This window comes from Ranitomeya variabilis, chromosome 4 (genome assembly GCF_051348905.1).
Source record: "Ranitomeya variabilis isolate aRanVar5 chromosome 4, aRanVar5.hap1, whole genome shotgun sequence".
In the NCBI taxonomy this organism is placed as follows: Eukaryota; Metazoa; Chordata; class Amphibia; order Anura; family Dendrobatidae; genus Ranitomeya; species Ranitomeya variabilis.
In genome coordinates this window covers 644,422,003-644,440,795 of record NC_135235.1, presented here as the reverse complement: position 1 = coordinate 644,440,795, position 18,793 = coordinate 644,422,003, and the positions used below count along the sequence as shown (strand labels likewise).

Sequence of the window (18,793 nt, the reverse complement as noted above, 5' to 3'; positions counted from 1 at the left end):
AGTTCTATGGTTAACAGACTTAGGACAACAACAATTGGGACCAACAAAGATGTATGAGGACAATCAAGGATGTATAGTTCTTGCTCAGATGGAAAGAGTTAATCCAAGAACTAAACACATTGATGTAAAGTTTCACTTCTTGAGAGATCACCAGGAACAAGGAATCCTAAATTTAGAGCTCTGCCCAAGTGAAGATATGACACCAGATATTTTCACAAAGGCATTGCATGCTGAAAGACATCAGAGACTGATGAAGAATTAGGCTTAACTGAATAAGTCCTTAGGGTACTGTCACACAGTACCATTTTGATCGCTACGACGGTACGATTCGTGACGTTCTAGCGATATCGTTACGATATCGCAGTGTCTGACACGCAGCAGCGATCAGGGATCCTGCTGAGAATCGTACGTCGTAGCAGATCGTATGGAACTTTCTTTCGTCGCTTGATCACCCGCTGACATCGCTGGATCGTTGTGTGTGACAGCGATCCAGCGATGTGTTCGCTTGTAACCAGGGTAAACATCGGGTAACTAAGCGCAGGGCCGCGCTTAGTAACCCGATGTTTACCCTGGTTACCAGCGTAAACGTAAAAAAAACAAACAGTGCATACTTACATTCCGGTGTCTGTCCTCCGGCGTCTCAGCTTCTCTCCACTGTGTGAGCGTCTGCCAGCCGGAAAGCGAGCACAGCGGTGACGTCTGACGTCACCGCTCTGCTTTCCGGCTATGGCGCTTACACAGTGGAGAGAAGCAGAACGCCGGGGACAGACACCGGAATGTAAGTATGCACTGTTTGTTTTTTTTACGTTTACGCTGGTAACCAGGGTAAACATCGGGTTACTAAGCGCGGCCCTGCGCTTAGTTACCCGATGTTTACCCTGGTTACCGGGGACTTCGGCATCGCTCCAGCGCCGTGATTGCAACGTGTGACCGCAGTCTACGACGCTGGAGCGATAATCATACGATCGCTGCGACGTCACGGATCGTGCCGTCGTAGCGATTAAAATGGTACTGTGTGACAGTACCCTTACTCTTAAGAAAGGGTGTTGGCAGATATACAGCAGATACAGACTTATTTGTGTGCTCACACACATACCATTCTTGGCCCACATGCTCAACTTAGTAGTTCAGTGAATTCTGAAAACCTACCGATATGTGGCACAATGTCATGGTGTGACCCGACCCAACAGGTGGTCTGTCAACAGACGGCACAACTCACAAACAACAAAAGAAATAAAAAAAATTGTAAAAAACTTGTACACATCAGAGCAGTCTGGTTGGAGGACCAGATGGTAAGCATGGGCACCACAATGTGGTTAATCCTTGTAAAAGCTCTCTTTTGTGCAATCCTCAGTAGGGAAAACAGTTATATTTCAGATTCTGGCATTATCCCCTTAGTGTAGAGATGGTCTCCTGGCTGCTTCTTCCATGTTGGACTGTAACCCAGTTTAACTTAGTTGGGATTGCCTTATTCCTGAGAAATGTAAGGAAATGCTCCTTGCAATTAAATCCAGCTTTGCTCATTACTTGCCTTCTTCTGAGGAAAACCTGTGGGTCCACAACCAGCGCACGGAGCTGCCCAGGTCCAGACAGAGACAAACAATCAACAATGGTGAATACAGCACTCGAAAAAGCAAGTATTTATTTTAAAATTTCAAAAAAATTTATTGAATACATGTTAAAATAATTCTAGTGTGCAGACAGCCAGAACTAACATTAGTTAGCCATACGTAGCATAAACGATCCTACCCGTTTCAGCATAAAGCCTTACTCATGGATACAAGATAAATGTCAGTGTGCTTTAAAGGGAACCTGTCACCCCCAAAATAGAAGGTGAGCTACTGTAAGCCCACCGGCATCAGGGGCTTATCTACAGCATTCTGTAATGCTGTAGATAAGCTCCTGATGTATCCTGAAAGACAAGAAAAAGAGGTTGGATTATACTCACGCGGGCGGTCCGATCCGATGAACGTCGCGGTCCAGTCCGGGGCCTCCCATCTTCATAGGATGACGTCCTCTTCTTGTCTTCACTCTGCGGCTCCGGCGCAGGCATACTTTGTCTGCCCTGTTGAGGGCAGAGCAAAGTACTGCAGTGCGCAGGCGCCGGGAATGGTCAGAAAGGCCCGGCGCCTGCACACTGCAGTACTTTGCTCTGCCCTCAACAGGGCAGACAAAGTATGCCTGCCCCGGAGCTGCAGCTTGAAGACAAGAAGAGGACGTCATCGTAAGAAGATGGGAGGCCCCGGACCGGACTACAGCGGGACCGCTGGGTGAGTATAATCTAACCTCTTTTTCATCTTTCAGGATACATCGGGGGCTTATCTACAGCATTACAGAATGCTGTAGATAAGTCCCTGATGCCGATGGGCTTAGCTCACCTTCAATTTTGGGGGTGACAGGTTCCCTTTAAAAAGGAATGTAATGGGGTGGAGTTTAGAGAAAATTGAGGAATTAACCCCGACTAGTTCTTGAAAAAACATACCCATAGTTAAAAACTACTGACATACAATTACAATATGTGCACTAGAGGAAAAACTATCAAAAAATAAATAAACAATATAACCAGTATATCCACTATAAGTTCATGCTAAAAGCATACAACTCTGCCCTTCACCTCTCCAAACCTATTTCAACACCCTCATCACCTCGCTGTCCAATAACCCTAAACGTCTCTTTGACACTTTCCAATCCCTACTCAACCCAAGAGAGCAGGCCCCAACCACAGATCCCCACGATGACGATCTGGCCAATTACTTCAAAGAAAAAATTGACCACATTCGACAGGAAATCATCTCCCAATCTCTTCATACCATGCACTGTCCTCCCTCCCCCACTGTATCTAGTTCACTCTCTGACTTTGAACCAGTTACAGAAGAAGAAGTAAGCAGGCTCCTTGCATCTTCTCGCCCAACCACTTGCACTAGTGACCCCATTCCGTCACATCTCCTCCAGTCCCTTTCCCCGGCTGTCACCTCTCACCTAACAAAAATATTCAACCTTTCCCTCACTTCCGGTATTTTTCCCTCCTCATTTAAGCATGCCATCATACATCCATTACTTAAAAAACCCTCCCTCGACCAAAATTGTGCCGCTAATTATAGACCTGTCTCTAATCTCCCCTTCATCTCTAAACTCCTCGAACGCCTGGTCCACTCCCGTCTTACCCGCTATCTCTCAGATAACTCTCTTCTCGACCCTCTTCAATCTGGCTTCCGCTCTTTACACTCTACTGAAACTGCCCTCACTAAAGTCTCTAATGACCTACTAACAGCTAAATCTAATGGTCACTACTCCATGCTAATTCTCTTGGATCTTTCCGCAGCATTCGACACTGTGGATCATCAGCTCCTCCTCACTATGCTCCGCTCCATCGGCATCAAGGACACCGTTCTCTCTTGGTTCTCCTCCTATCTCTCTGACCGATCCTTCACTGTATGTTTTGCTGGTTCCTCCTCCTCTCCCCTTCCCCTTACTGTTGGGGTTCCTCAAGGATCAGTCCTAGGCCCCCTCCTCTTCTCTTTGTATACTGCCCCTATTGGACAAACAATCAGTAGATTTGGTTTCCAGTACCATCTCTATGCTGACGACACCCAATTATACACCTCTTCTCCTGCTTTCACGCCGACCTTCTTAGAAAACACCAGTGATTGTCTTACCGCTGTCTCTAACATCATGTCCTCCCTCTATCTGAAACTGAACCTGTCAAAAACTGAACTCCTCGTGTTCTCTCCCTCTACTAACCTACCTTTGCCTGACATTGCCATCTCCGTGTGCGGTTCCACCATTACTCCAAAGCAACATGCCCGCTTGGGGTCATCCTTGATTCCGAGCTTTCATTCAACCCCCACATCCGATCACTGGCTCGCTCTTCTTATCTGCATCTCAAAAACATTTCTAGAATTCGCCCTTTTCTTACTTTCGACTCTGCAAAAACTCTTACTGTCTCACTTATTTATTCTCGTCTGGACTATTGTAACTCTCTACTAATCGGCCTCCCTCTTACCAAACTCTCCCCGCTCCAATCTGTCCTGAATGCTGCTGCCAGGATCATATTCCTCACCAACCGTTACACCGATGCCTCTACCTTGTGCCAGTCATTACACTGGCTACCCATCCACTCCAGAATCCAGTACAAAACTACTACCCACATCCACAAAGCACTCCATGGCTCAGCACCACCCTACATCTCCTCTCTGGTCTCAGTCTACCACCCTACCCATGCCCTCCGCTCCGCTAATGACCTCAGGTTAGCATCCTCAATAATCAGAACCTCCCACTCCCGTCTCCAAGACTTTACACGTGCTGCGCCGATTCTTTGGAATGCACTACCTAGGTTAATACGATTAATCCCTAATTCCCACAGTTTTAAGCGTGCCCTAAAAACTCATTTGTTCAGACTGGCCTACCGCCTCAACGCATTAACCTAACTATATCCCTGTGTGGCCTATTATAAAAAAACAAAAAAAACAAAAACAAAACATAATCAGGTTCCTCGCATCATGTTCTCATACACTTTATGCAGTTAATAGCACTCTGTGTCTGTACTGCTACATACTTAGGCAGTTAACTGGTTCATGCAGCTTTACATGAACACCCGAGCCTTACACTATGGCTGGTCCAAATAACTAAAGCAATTGTTACCATCCACCTCTCGTGTCTCCCCTTTTCCTCATAGGTTGTAAGCTTGCGAGCAGGGCCCTCATTCCTCCTGGTATCTGTTTTGAACTGTGATTTCTGTCATGCTGTGATGTCTATTGTCTGTACAAGTCCCCTCTATAAGTTGTAAAGCGCTGCGGAATATGTTGGCGCTATATAAATAAAAATTATTATTATTATTATTATTATTATTATAGACTCACAATTACATTGTAGATATTGTTTACTTTGAAGAATCAGTTCTATTGGAGAATAAGGTCTTGTCTTATATTGGGGCCCGTGTACCTAACTTGAAGATCCAGAGCGATTCACGGTTCAGGGTCCTTCTCCTTAAATAACCTCCCTTGGATGTTTTAAAAACCTTCTCAATGCCCCTAAATTTGAGGGCACTAATATCTCTATTGTGTATAGAGACAAAGTGTTTAGAGACTGCAGATAGATTAAATGCTCCAGGGTTTAACCCCTTTGAGATGAAGCCTGTTTTCACCTTCATGACTGGGCCAATTTTTACAATTCTGACCAATGTCACTTTATGAGGTCATAACTGAAACACTTCAACGGATCCTGCTGATTCTGAGATTTTCTTGTGACATATGCACTTTATGATAGTGGTAAAATTTATTCGATATGACTTGCGTTTATTTGTGGAAAAAAATGGAAATTTGGCAAAAATTTTGAAAATTTCGCACTTTTCAAACTTTTAGTTTTTATACCCTTAAATTAGAGAATCTTATCACACAAAATAGTAATAAATAACATTTGACACATGTCTGCTTTACATCAGCACAATTTTGGAAACATAATTTTTTTTGTTAGGAAGTTATAAGGGTTAAAAGTTTACCAGCATTTCTCATTTTTACAACAAAATTTGCAAAACTATTTTTTAGGGACCACCTCACATTTGAAGTGACTTTGAGGGGCCTATATGACAGAAAATGCCCAAAAGTGACACCATTCAAAAAACTGCACCCCTCAAGGTACTCAAAAGGTACTTATTAACCCTTCATGTGCTTCACAGGAATTTTTGGAATGTTTAAGGTAAATGAACATTTAACTTTTTTTCACAAAAAAATTACTTCAGAACCAATTTGCTTTATTTTACTAAGGGTAACAGGAGAAATTGGACCCCAAACGCTGTTGTGCAATTTGCCCTGAGTACACTGACACCCCATATATGCAGGTAGACCCCTGTTTGGGCGCATGGCAGAGCTCGGAAGGGAAGGAGCGCCGTTTGACTTTTCAATGCAAAATTGGCTGGAATTGAGATCGGACGCCATGTTGTGTTTGGAGAGCCCCTGGTGTGCCTATACAGTGAAAGCCCCCCAATTCTAACTCCAACCCTAACCCGAACACACCCCTAACCCTAATCCCAACACTAACCATAACCCTAACCACAAACCTAACCCTAATTCAAACCCTAACCGATAGTCCAAAAGGAAAAAAGTTTTTAACTGAGTGGAACTAGAGCTGCCACAAATCCAAAACTGGATCGTGACAGCTTCTGGACAAGGTACACCACATCAGCTTCCATTTTGCAATTCAGTTACAGCTGCCATTGCTCTGGCAGTGCGGCAGGAGCACATGCAAGTTCAAGCTCACCGACTGGTGTGCGACATGACCGCATGCTGGATCTCGACACTGCACATAGTGGCAAGCCTTTGTGAGCATCAAAGGCAAATTGTGGAATACCATCTCCAACACACCATCAGTATTCTGATCAGCCTCCACATATTACAAATAAAGAGTGGGAATGGATGTCTGACATTTGGGAATGGATGTCTGACGTTTGTGCAGTTCTCTAAGACTTTGACACCTTCAGGGCAATGACCTCGCTTCTGTGCTTACTTAAACTGTTGTTGCTGACAATAAAACATGAAGCTTTGCAAGTGGACCAGGTGGAGACGGAGGAATACATGAGGCATAGAGATACTGCCATACCTCATCTCATCTGCTGAGTGCAGATTTTGTAACAATGAGAAGGTGGAGGCTGAAGAAGAGGAGGAACAGGAGCTGGCTGATCGTGCAAAAAGAGGCTAGTACACATACAAGCTTCGTCTCGTCTCTCCTACGTGGATAGACTGAGGAGGGGAATGAGGAGGAAGATATGGAGTAGTATGGAGATTGGAACTTTATTAACTGCTACCTTTACTGTGACCATCATGTTACATTCATCTTGGCCAAAAAACAAAAGTATCGGTTGTTCTGCCTGATAAACCCATGCTACAAGAAGAACTTTGCTTTTTTCCTGGCTTTGCACTTTGTGCAAAGCCTTTGAGTCTAGTATTACAACCAAACTTTCTTAATTTTTTTATGAGGCACCCCAGTTGATGCCTTCAAGGGTGTATGAATGACCCTGCTTATAATTATTGGCAGACTTTGCACTTAGTGCACAGTCTATATGAGTCCAGGAGTACCACTGCATGACAATTTGAACAGAATGTGCATGAGGTCCTCATTTTTGTCTAATACAGGGTGTATCTGAGTCTGTCTTCCATGAAATGTTTGGCAGTTCTTGCTTTCACATTCCACACTTGAATTTCCATTGTTAATTCAAGTTTCAATTTTGGTTTACTTAAATTACTATTTTTTTTTTTTAAATGTTGCCTTATATACAAGTCATTACAGTATATAGAAAAAAAGTTAAACTTTTTTTTTTTTCCTGTAAATTCCAATTTATTGTCGATTTTTGAATGTTTTATTGTCTGTCATTAGTGATGAGCGAATATACTCGTTACTCGAGATTTCTCGAGCACGCTCGGGTGTCCGCCGAGTATTTTTTAGTGCTCGGAGATTTAGTTTTCATCACCGCAGCTGAATAACGGGCATCCGAGCATTTTAGTGCTCCAACATCTCTGACTACATTTGTATTTGTTATGAGCATTAATTCTAAAATTCATCATTGTAGCCTGCCAAATCCTAATATGGTGTAATATATGCACTGTCAGGATTTTGTCTCTGCTTGGTGGTTCCAGCAGTGATCACGTGACCGCTGTTATGTGATTTTCACACTTCTGGTCTCATGCTGACCAACTGCTATTCCTGCTTCTATCAATTAAAAAGGGGCTATAGTATTTCTCTGAACATTGCATGAATTAGGAAGACCAGATCATTGGCACGTGACTATAAGTATCAAAATCATTTATGAGCGAAGAAATGACAATTTCTCAAACTTCTTATTTTTGTATAAAGGGGGAGACAAACTAAATTTTTTGCCCTTTTGTGCAGGAAACAACAAAAGCACAAAAAGAGGACTTAAAAATCCTCCAACCACTCACGGCCTACTAATCCATGGAGGAGGTGGTTGCTTGGCATATTAATGCACAATGGAGGCTTGTACGGGGCGCTGTTCACTTACAAAAAAGACCAAACAAATAAGTGTGCACACCGGTCTCAAAGGTCGATCTTAAGAGTGTAAACAATTTTTATTAGAAATCCCGAAAAATAAACATGGGACATCTAATACGTAGAGCTCCACTAGTATAAATATGAGCTGGTCATGAGGAATATTTGTCTGAAAAGCACATATAGAGTTACAAATGTGACATGCAAGGACATAAATACATCCACATAACAAACTGCTTGAAAAAAAAATAATGTTATCTTAAGCAACAGAAGGCTAGGAATTCCTCTAACCATATAGCCAAAAAATAATTGAACAATATGATGGACAGAGTAAACAGCAAAGCTTAGACGGCTAAGAAGAAGGATGGACATCAGCCATGTATAGGATCAAAGGGGATACAAAATGCATAAAGAGAAATATCCATCCTGGGAGGCAAAGTAGAAGTATAAAAGGTAATGTGGAGGCAGATAGATGGAATGAAAACTGATACACATCCTACAAGTGTAGGAAGGTGTCCATGAGCATGACTACCTGGTCGGCTCAAAGGAAACTCAAGCAGCAGGCCACAAAAGTGCTCATGGAACAGGGGTGAGGTAGAACCCCATGTGTATCGCTGCTGAGGGCAGCTTCTTTAGGGAAAGTAACAGGTGCAGGAAAACATAGATTTGCTTCTGATATCTCATTCAAGGTTTCCTTTAAGGTTTAATTAAATTATTATTTTTTAAAATCCTTTTTAAATTGTGCCTTATATACAAGTCACTATACAGGAAAAAAACATTTTGTTTTCCTGTAAAATGCAATTTCTCGTCGGTTTGGAATGTTTTATTGTTAGTCCTTAAAGTGGAGTAAGGCTATGTGCACTCGTTCAGGATTTTTAACATTGTTTTAGCATTTTCGGCTGAAAAAACGCTAAAAAAAGCTTACATAAGTATCCCATCATTTTTTAATGCATTCCGCATTTTTTGTGCACATGCTGCATTTTTTTCCCGCGGCGCAATCGCATTCTGGAAAAAAACACAGCATGTTCTTTCTTTGTGCGGAATCGCAAGGATTCCGCACACATAGGAATGCATTGAGCCGCTTACTTCCCGCATGGGGCTATACCCACCATGCGGGAAGTAAGCGGATCATGTGCGGTTGGTACCCAGGGTGGAGGAGAGGAGACTCTCCTCCAGGCCCTGGGAACCATATACCTGTAAAAAATAAAATAAAATAAAAAATCATGATATTCTCACCTCCCAGCAGCCCCCGCAGCCTTCCTGCTCCTCGCGATGCTCCTGTTCCCAGTAATGCCTTGCGACAATGACCTGTGATGACGTAGCAGTCTCTCGAGACTGCTAAGTCATCTGGGGTCATTGTCGCGAGGCATTACTGGGAAGGGAGCTGCCGGGAATATCGCGAGGAGCGGGAAGGCTGCGAGGGCCGTCGAAAGGTGAGAATATCATGTTTTTTTATGTTTTTTTAATTATTTTTAACATATCTTTTTACTATTGATGCTGCATAGGCAGCATCAATAGTAAAAAGTTGGTCACGCTTGTCAAACACTATGTTTGACAAGTGTGACCAACCTGTCAATCAGTTTTCCAAGCGATGCTACAGATCGCTTGGAAAACGCTAGCATTCTGCAAGCTAATTACACTTGCAAGACGCTAGTGTTTAGCAAGAATATGCATGCCAACTCTGCATGCGTATTTCCTGTGGCAGAAAGTTGCAGAATTGCCGTGGAAATTTCTGCAGCAATTCTGCAACGTGTGCACATAGCCTAAAAGTGTGGCACCATTATTCTCAGCAGCAATCTGGGAGTCAGAGATGCTTCCAGGGGTCTTCCCCATGCTGCTCTCCTTTCATTCAGCACTTGTCCTGTCCATTTGAACATTTTCATTGCCCCAACGACCTCTTTGTAGGATCTGCAGGCTTACACATTGACTGCAATTATACTCATTACGTGAAACAAGCATCCGAGCATTAGAAATTGCTCGATTCGAGTAAAGAGCATATGAGCATTTTAGTGCTTGCTCAGTTCTAATGACTACATCTGTATTTATGTTATGAGCATTAATTATAAAATGTGTTACTGTTGAGTGCCAAATCCTAACAGTGTGCAATATGCTCACTGTGAGGATTTGGCTTTGCTTGCCGATACCAGCAGTGATCACATGACAACTCATTGTTTCACTGAACATTGAGAGAATTAGAAAGATCAGATTGTTGGCACGTGACTGTAAGTATGAAAATCATATACGAGCGGTCATAGGAAGGGGCGTCAGTGATTTTTGTTTTGCCCCGACTGTAGGAAAACCTAGATTTGTTTCTAGTCTTGTATGATTTTACTTTTTTTTTTTTTTTCATTCAGGTCCCTACAATATTGAACCCTCTCAGTGGAAATTTTCTATAGAAGAGAATTTTTGTGATTTGCCCATCAAAGATGATAGGGATGTAAGGTTCAGCCAGGAGCGTAGTCATGGCCGAGGACACCAGGGTCTCTATGTCCTGGCCTCCCCTCACAGAAAAATAACATTCTTCCATCAGCATACCTGTGTCTTCTCTCACCACACAGTCAGGGACTCCTCTGCGGTGCTGGGAACTTTCTGTAATCGACTTCACAAGAATTGAGACACAGTCCGGTTCAAATGCAAAAGGAAGATCTTTACTCGATACACTTTGCAGCACATTCTTATCACAATCAGCATAAACATCAGGCTCCATACAGTACACATCCTGCATCTTCCCTGTATTCCGCTCCATGTCCTACAGTACATTGCAGGGTAATAACGCCTTAGGCAGTACCGCAGCATTCTCCTTGTTCAGACTCACTATTTCTGGGGTTTCCCTCATACGTTTCGAACCGGATCTGAGAGTATCTGCCCATGCAATGATCTGCCACATCTTGAACAGCTGTGCCCTGCACTTTCCTGGACCTCTTCCTTTCTTCCACTCCAAGTTGCTGTAACTCTGCTGCTGTACACTGTCCTTCTGTCCCTATAGGACTCTGAATGGCTGTGTTCTCCACTTGAAACGTTACGTGGCTGCTGTAATGTCCTGGGCCTGGAGCCCGTGTGGACGCATTGGGCACTTAGGCCCTTCTGACTACCTAAGGGAAGCGTTCCTAGCTTACCACACAGCAGCCTCTCCAACAGTTAACCATTTACTACGCTGAGTACTATAGTGCCCCCCATCTATTGGCCAGAATTGGGCACTACGTTTCCCCTATTCTATACATAGCAACAATACAACAGTATATATGGTAATATAATATACACTGCTCAAAAAAATAAAGGGAACACTTCAACAACAGAATATAACTCCAAGTAAATCAAAATTCTGTGAAAACAAGCTGTCCACTTAGGAAGCAACACTGTTTGACAATCAATGTCAAATGCTGTTGTGTAAATGGAATAGACAACAGATGGAAATTATTGGCAATTATCAAGACACACTCAATAAAGGAGTGATTCTGCAGGTGGGGACCACAGACCACATCTCAGTACCAATGCTTTCGGGCTGATGTTTTAGTCACTTTTGAATGTTGGTTGTGCTTTCACCATCGTGGTAGCATGAGACGGACTCTACAACCCACACAAGTGGCTCAGGTAGTGCAGCTGATCCAGGATGGCACATCAATGTGAGCTGTGGCAAGAAGGTTTGCTGTGTCTGTCAGCGTAGTCTCCAGAGGCTGGAGGCCCTACCAGGAGACAGGCCAGTACACCAGGAGATGTGGAGGGGGCCGTAGGAGGGCAACAACCTAGCAGCAGGACCGCTACTTCAGCCTTTGTGCAAGGAGGAACAGGAGGATCACTGCCAAAGTCCTGCAAAATGACCTCCAGCAGGCCACAGATGGGCATGTGTCTGCACAAACAGAAACTGACTCCATGAGGATGGTCTGAGTGCCCGACGTCCTCAGATGGGGGTTGTGCTCACAGCCCAACACCTTGCAGGATGCTTGCATTTGCCATAGAACACCAGGATTGGCAAATTTGCCACTGGCGTCCTGTGCTCGTCACAGATGAAAGCAGGTTCACACTGAGCATATGTGACAGATGTGACAGAGTCTGGAGACGCCGTGGAGAGTGATCTGCTGCCTGCAACATCCTTCAGCATGACCAGTTTGGCAGCGGGTCAGTAATGGCGTGGGGTGGCATTTCTTTGGAGGGCTGCACAGCCCTCCATGTGCTAGCCAGAGGTAGCCTGACTGCCATTAGGTACCAAGATGAGATCCTCAGACCCCTTGTGAGACCATATGCTGGTGCGGTTGGCCCTGGGTTCCTCCTAATGCAGGACAACAATGCCAGACCTCAAGTGGCTGGAGTGTGTCAGCAGTTCCTGCAAGATGAAGGCATTTAAGCTATGGACTGGCCTGCCCATTCCCCAGACCGGAATCCGACTGAACACATCTAAGACATAATGTGTCGCATCATCCACCAACGTCGCGTTGCACCACAGACTGTCCAGGAGTTGGCGGATGCTTTAGTCCAGGTCTGGGAGGAGATCCCTCAGGAAACCATCTGCTGTCTCATCAGAAGCATGCCCAGGCGTTGTAGGGAGGTCATACAGGCACATGGAGGCCACACACACTACTGAGCATCATTTCCTTGTCTTGAGGTATTTCCACTAAAGTTGGATCAGCCTGTAACTTCATTTTCCTCTTTGATTTTGAGCATCATTAACCCCTTTCTGTCATTAGACGTACTATTCCGTCCATGTGGGGTGGGCCCTACTTCCCAAGGACGGAATAGTACGTCATACGCGATCGGCCGCGCTCACGGGGGGAGCGCGGCCGATCGCGGCCGGGTGTCAGCTGACTATCACAGCTGACATCCGGCACTGTGTGCCAGGAGCGGTCACGGACCGCCCCCGGCACATTAACCCCCGGCACACCGCGATCAAACATGATCGCGGTGTGCCGGCGGTATAGGGAAGCATCGCGCAGGGAGGGGGCTCCCTGCGGGCTTCCCTGAGACCCCCGGAGCAACGCGATGTGATCGCGTTGCTCTGAGGGTCTCCTACCTCCCTCCTCACCGCAGGTCCCGGATCCAAGATGGCCGCGGCATCCGGGTCCTGCAGGGAGGGAGGTGGCTTACCGAGTGTCTGCTCAGAGCAGACACTTGGTAAGCCTGCAGCCCTGCACAGCAGATTGCAGATCTGGCAGAGTGCTGTGCACACTGCCAGATCAATGATCTGTAATGTCCCCCCCCCCTGGGACAAAGTAAAAAAGTTTTAAAAAAAATGTCCACATGTGTAAAAAAAAAATTCCTAAATAAATAAATTAAAAAATATTATTCCCATAAATACATTTCTTTAAATAAAAAAAAATCAAACAATAAAAGTACACATATTTAGTATCGCCGCGTCTGTAACGACCCCACCTATAAAACTATATCACTAGTTAACCCCTTCAGTGAACACCGTAAAAAAAAAAAAAAAAAAAAAACGAGGCAAAAAACAACGCTTTATTCTCATACCGCCAAACAAAAAGTGGAATAGCACGCGATCAAAAAGACGGATATAAATAACCATGGTACCGCTGAAAACATCATCTTGTCCCGCAAAAAACGAGCCGCCATACACCATCATGTGCGAAAAAATAAAAAAGTTATAGTCCTCAGAATAAAGCGATGCCAAAATAATTATTTTTTCTATAAAATAGCTTTTATCGTATAAAAGCGCCAAAACAAAAAAAAATTATATAAATGAGATATCGCTGTAATCGTACTGACCCGAAGAATAAAACTGCTTTATCAATTTTACCAAACGCGGAACGGTATAAACGCCTCCCCCAAAAGAAATTCATGAATAGCTGATTTTTGGTCATTCTGCCTCACAAAAATCGGAATAAAAAGCGATCAAAAAAATATCCCGTGCCCGAACATGTTACCAATAAAAACGTCAACTCGTCCCACAAAAAACAAGACCTCACATGACTCTGTGGTCTCAAATATGGAAAAATTATAGCTCTCAAAATGTGGTAACGCAAAAAATATTTTTTGCAATAAAAAGCGTCTTTCATGTGTGATGGCTGCCAATCATAAAAATCCGCTAAATAACCCGCTATAAAAGTAAATCAAACCCCCCTTCATCACCCGCTTAGTTAGGGAAAAATTAAAAAAATGTAAAAAATGTATTTATTTCCATGTTCCCATTAGGGTTAGGGCTAGGGTTAGGGTTAGGGCTAGAGTTGGGGCTAAAGTTAGGGTTAGGGTTTGGATTACATTTAGGGTTGGGATTAGGGTTAGGGGTGTGTCTGGGTTAGAGGTGTGGTTAGGGTTACCGTTGGGATTAGGGTTAGGGGTGTGTTTGGATTAGGGTTTCAGTTATAATTGGGGGGTTTCCACTGGTTAGGCACATCAGGGGCTCTCCAAACGTGACATGGCGTCCGATTTCAATTCCAGCCAATTCTGCGTTGAAAAAGTAAAACGGTGCTTCTTCCCTTCCAAGCTCTCCCGTGCGCCCAAACAGGGGTTTACCCCAACATATGGGGTATCAGCGTACTCGGAACACATTGGAGAACAACTTTTGGGGTCCAATTTCTCCTGTTACCCTTGGGAAAATACAAAACTAGGGGCTAAAAAATAATTTTTGTGGAAAAAAAAAAAAAATTTATTTGCATGGATCTGCGTTATAAACTGTAGTGAAACACTTGGGGGTTCAAAGCTCTCACAACACATCTAGATGAGTTCCTTAGGGGTTCTACTTTCCAAAATGGTGTCACTTGTGGGGGGGTTTTACTGTTTAGGTACATTAGGGGCTCTGCAAACGCAATGTGACGCCTGCAGACCATTCCATCTGTCTGCATTCCAAATGGTGCTCCTTCCTTTCCGAGCCCTCCCATGCGCCCAAACGGTGGTTCCCCCCCCCCATATGGGGTATCAGCGTACTCAAGACAAATTGGACAACAACTTTTGGGGTCCAATTTCTCCTGTTACCATTGGGAAAATACAAAACTGGGGGCTAAAAAATAATTTTTGGGGGAAATTTTTTATTTTTTTTATCTTCACGGCTCTGCGTTCTAAACTGTAGTGAAACGCTTGGGGGTTCAAAGTTCTCAAAACACAACTAGATAAGTTCCTTGGGGGGTCTAGTTTCCAATATTGGGTCACTTGTGGGGGGTTTATACTGTTTAGGTACATTAGGGGCTCTGCAAACGCAATGTGACGCCTGTAGACCAATCCATCTAAGTCTGCATTGCAAATGATGATCCTTCCCTTCCAAGCTCTGCCATGCGCTCAAACGGTGGTTCACCCCCAGATATCAGGTATCAGCGTACTCAGGACAAATTGGACAACAATATATAGGGTCCAATTTCTCCTGTTACCCTTGGAAAAATACAAAACTGGGGGCTAAAAAATAATTTTTGTGGAAAAAAAATATTTTTTATTTGCACGGCTCTGCGTTATAAACTGTAGTGAAACACTTGGGGGTTCAAAGCTCTCACAACACATCTAGATGAGTTCCTTAGGGGGTCTACTTTCCAAAATGGTGTCACTTGTGGGGGGGTTTTACTGTTTAGGTACATTAGGGGCTCTGCAAACGCAATGTGATGCCTGCAGACCATTCCATCTAAGTCTGCATTCCAAATGGCGCTCCATCCCTTCCGAGCCCTCCCATGCGCCCAAACGGTGGTTCCCCCCCACATATGGGGTATCAGCGTACTCAGGACAAATTGGACAACAACTATTGCGGTCCAATTTCTCCTGTTACCCTTGGGAAAATACAAAACTGGGGGCTAAAAAATAATTTTTGTGGGAAAAAAATTTTGTTTTATTTTTACGGCTCTGCATTATAAACTTCTGTGAAGCACTTGGTGGGTCAAAGTGCTCACCACAGCTCTAGATAAGTTCCTTAGGGGGGTCTACTTTCCAAAATGGTGTCACTTGTGGGGGGGCTTCAATGTTTAGGCACATCAGTGGCTCTCCAAACGCAACATGGCGTCCCATCTCAATTCCTGTCAATTTTGCAGTGAAAAGTCAAACGGCGCTTCTTCCCTTCCAAGCTCTCCCATGCGCCCAAACAGTGGTTTACCCCCACATATGGGGTATCAGCGTACTCAGGACAAATTGTACAACAACTTTTGGGGTCCAATTTCTTCTCTTACCCTTGGGAAAATAAAAAATTGGGGGCGAAAAGATCATTTTTGTGAAAAAATATGATTTTTTATTTTTACGGTTCTGCATTATAAACTTCTGTGAAGCACTTGGTGGGTCAAAGTGCTCACCACACATCTAGATAAGTTCCTTAGGGGGTCTACTTTCCAAAATGGTGTCACTTGTGGGGGGTTTCAATGTTTAGGCACATCAGTGGCTCTCCAAACGCAACATGGCGTCCCATCTCAATTCCAGTCAATTTTGCATTGAAAAGTCAAATGGCGCTCCTTCGCTTCCGAGCTCTGTCATGCGCCCAAACAGTGGTTTACCCCCACATATGGAGTATCGGCGTACTCAGGACAAATTGTATAACATCTTTTGGGGTCCATTTTTTCCTGTTACCCTTGGTAAAATAAAACAAATTGGAGCTGAAGTAAATTTTGTGTGAAAAAAAGTTAAATGTTCATTTTTATTTAAACATTCCAAAAATTCCTGTGAAACACCTGAAGGGTTAATAAACTTTTTGAATGTGGTTTTGAGCACCTTGAGGGGTGCAGTTTTTAGAATGGTGTCACACTTGGGTATTTTCTATCATATAGACCCCTCAAAATGACTTCAAATGAGTTGTGGTCCCTAAAAAAAAATGGTGTTGTAAAAATGAGAAATTGCTGGTCAACTTTTAACCCTTATAACTCCCTAACAAAAAAAAATTTTGGTTCCAAAATGGTGCTGATGTAAAGTAGACATGTGGGAAATGTTACTTATTAAGTATTTTGTGTGACATATCACTGTGATTTAATTGCATAAAAATTCAAATTTGGAAAATTGCGAAATTTTCAAAATTTTCGCCAAATTTCCATTTTTTTCACAAATAAACGCAGGTAATATCAAAGAAATTTTACCACTATCATGAAGTACAATATGTCACGAGAAAACAATGTCAGAATCACCAGGATCCGTTGAAGCGTTCCAGAGTTATAACCTCATAAAGGGACAGTGGTCAGAATTGTAAAAATTGGCCCGGTCCATAACGTGCAAACCACCCTTGGGGGTGAAGGGGTTAAAAACTCCAGACCTCCGTGGGATATTAGTCATGATTTACGTTGATAATTTTTAGGTTTTATTGTTCTCCACACATTCCACTATGTAATGAATAAAGATTTACAACTGGAATATTTCATTCAGCGATATCTAGTATGTGGGATTTTAGTGTTCCCTTTATTTTTTTGAGCAGTGTATTTAACAAGTCACGGTAATACACCTAAGTGTGCAGCAGTACCATTGTATGAGAGTGGTAATACACCAAATTGTGTAGCAGTACCAACATACAATATCAAATATACAACCACTGATAATATACGGGGCCGAGAGGGAAAAGCGAAGGCACAAACGCAATATACCATACCCCCTACAGAGACAGGGACAAAAAGGCAGAGAGGATATTGCACCTCATCCTAGAGATCCTCTTCCAGCTTAATGGAGAGGTGAGAGATTCTGATGAAGTCACATTACATCATTGTTATTGTGTGTGTCAGGTTCCTATAAGGTGTCAGGATGCCACTGCCTATTTTTCCATTTTGAAGTGGGAGTATCTAGAAGGACACAAAGATCTGTACAAGGACGTCATGATGGAGGTTCCCCAGCCCCTCAAATCACCAGGTAATAGACAGGATTAAATACACATGGCCTATAATTATCTATGTAAAGAATGAATTCAGACCCTGTATGTGTTTCCTCCAGTTCTATCTAGTAAGAGGAAAACACCAAAGAGATGTCCCCATCCTCTTCTTCCACAGGACCGTAAACAAGAAGATTCCAATGTTCCTCAGGATCATCAGGTAAGTGTTGCTATGAGATCTCCCCTATGATGTGTAGATGTCTGTGAAGGTCTTGTGCTCAGTCTTGTTTTATCCACCAGTATTATATGTTTTATACTTTTGTAATGAGAAGGGTGGAGATGGCAGGATTAGAGCTGATCATAGATGTGACTTCTCCATCTGTCTGTGACTTTTACAATATTTATTTCAGGGTAAAGATCTGCCCCATATTAATACTACAGAGACATATGTGAGGGGCGATGAGCAGTGTAAGGAGGAGATTCCTACAGATATCCGCACAGGTGAGTAGTGACCACTAAATGCAGAGAAGCCAGATTCTTTCGATTCACTGGATGCTACAATTATGTGTTGATTTTTTTTGTGTGGGTGACACAGATTTTGAAAACCTTTTTTTTTTTTCGTATGTGTTTGTATTGGTAAATTTGAAATGCCATCTTCTTACAAAGCAGAAAAATAAAATCCATGCTGATCAACACAAATGTGGGTTATACACCCAATCACAGGCCACAGGAGAAATTTAATTTTGCCTTTTGGTAACTAAGTTACTAATACTTCCCTCCGACTTATTAGAACATAGCATTTATTTCCATATATTAAATAGCATTAAATTGTCGCATACAGAAAACCACAAAAATTAAAAGTAATGGCAATGGGCCAAGATAAAATCTGGCAGCAGCAAAGAAACATTGGTTACCGCCGTGGTCAGTGATCATTGACATGTAGTTCCACGCAGAAGATGAAATATAGATATTAACAAGGTACCTGGGCAACATTGGAAGAAAATCTTTAGGGGATCGGTAATGTAAGTGTGCTGCATTCTATTACTTTGATGCATTCTGAACTCCAAAGTAAGGGCTCACACTCATCAGTGTAAATAA

At 43.2% G+C, this 18,793-nt stretch overlaps 1 protein-coding gene across 7 annotated transcripts in view; it reads left to right on the top strand.

The window, feature by feature from the left end:
* Positions 1 to 18,793, top strand: part of LOC143767404 (oocyte zinc finger protein XlCOF8.4-like) — a 53,241-nt gene that overhangs the window by 8,518 nt on the left and 25,930 nt on the right. For 6 of the 7 annotated variants that reach the window (XM_077255727.1, XM_077255733.1, XM_077255729.1 and 3 more), the window contains exons 2-4: positions 17,613 to 17,736; positions 17,818 to 17,915; positions 18,106 to 18,196. In XM_077255727.1, the coding sequence (XP_077111842.1) occupies positions 17,613 to 17,736; positions 17,818 to 17,915; positions 18,106 to 18,196 (313 nt within the window). Of the gene's footprint in view, positions 1 to 1,425; positions 1,634 to 17,612; positions 17,737 to 17,817; positions 17,916 to 18,105; positions 18,197 to 18,793 lie in introns of those variants that run through there. The other variant, XM_077255728.1, reaches the window with a different exon arrangement.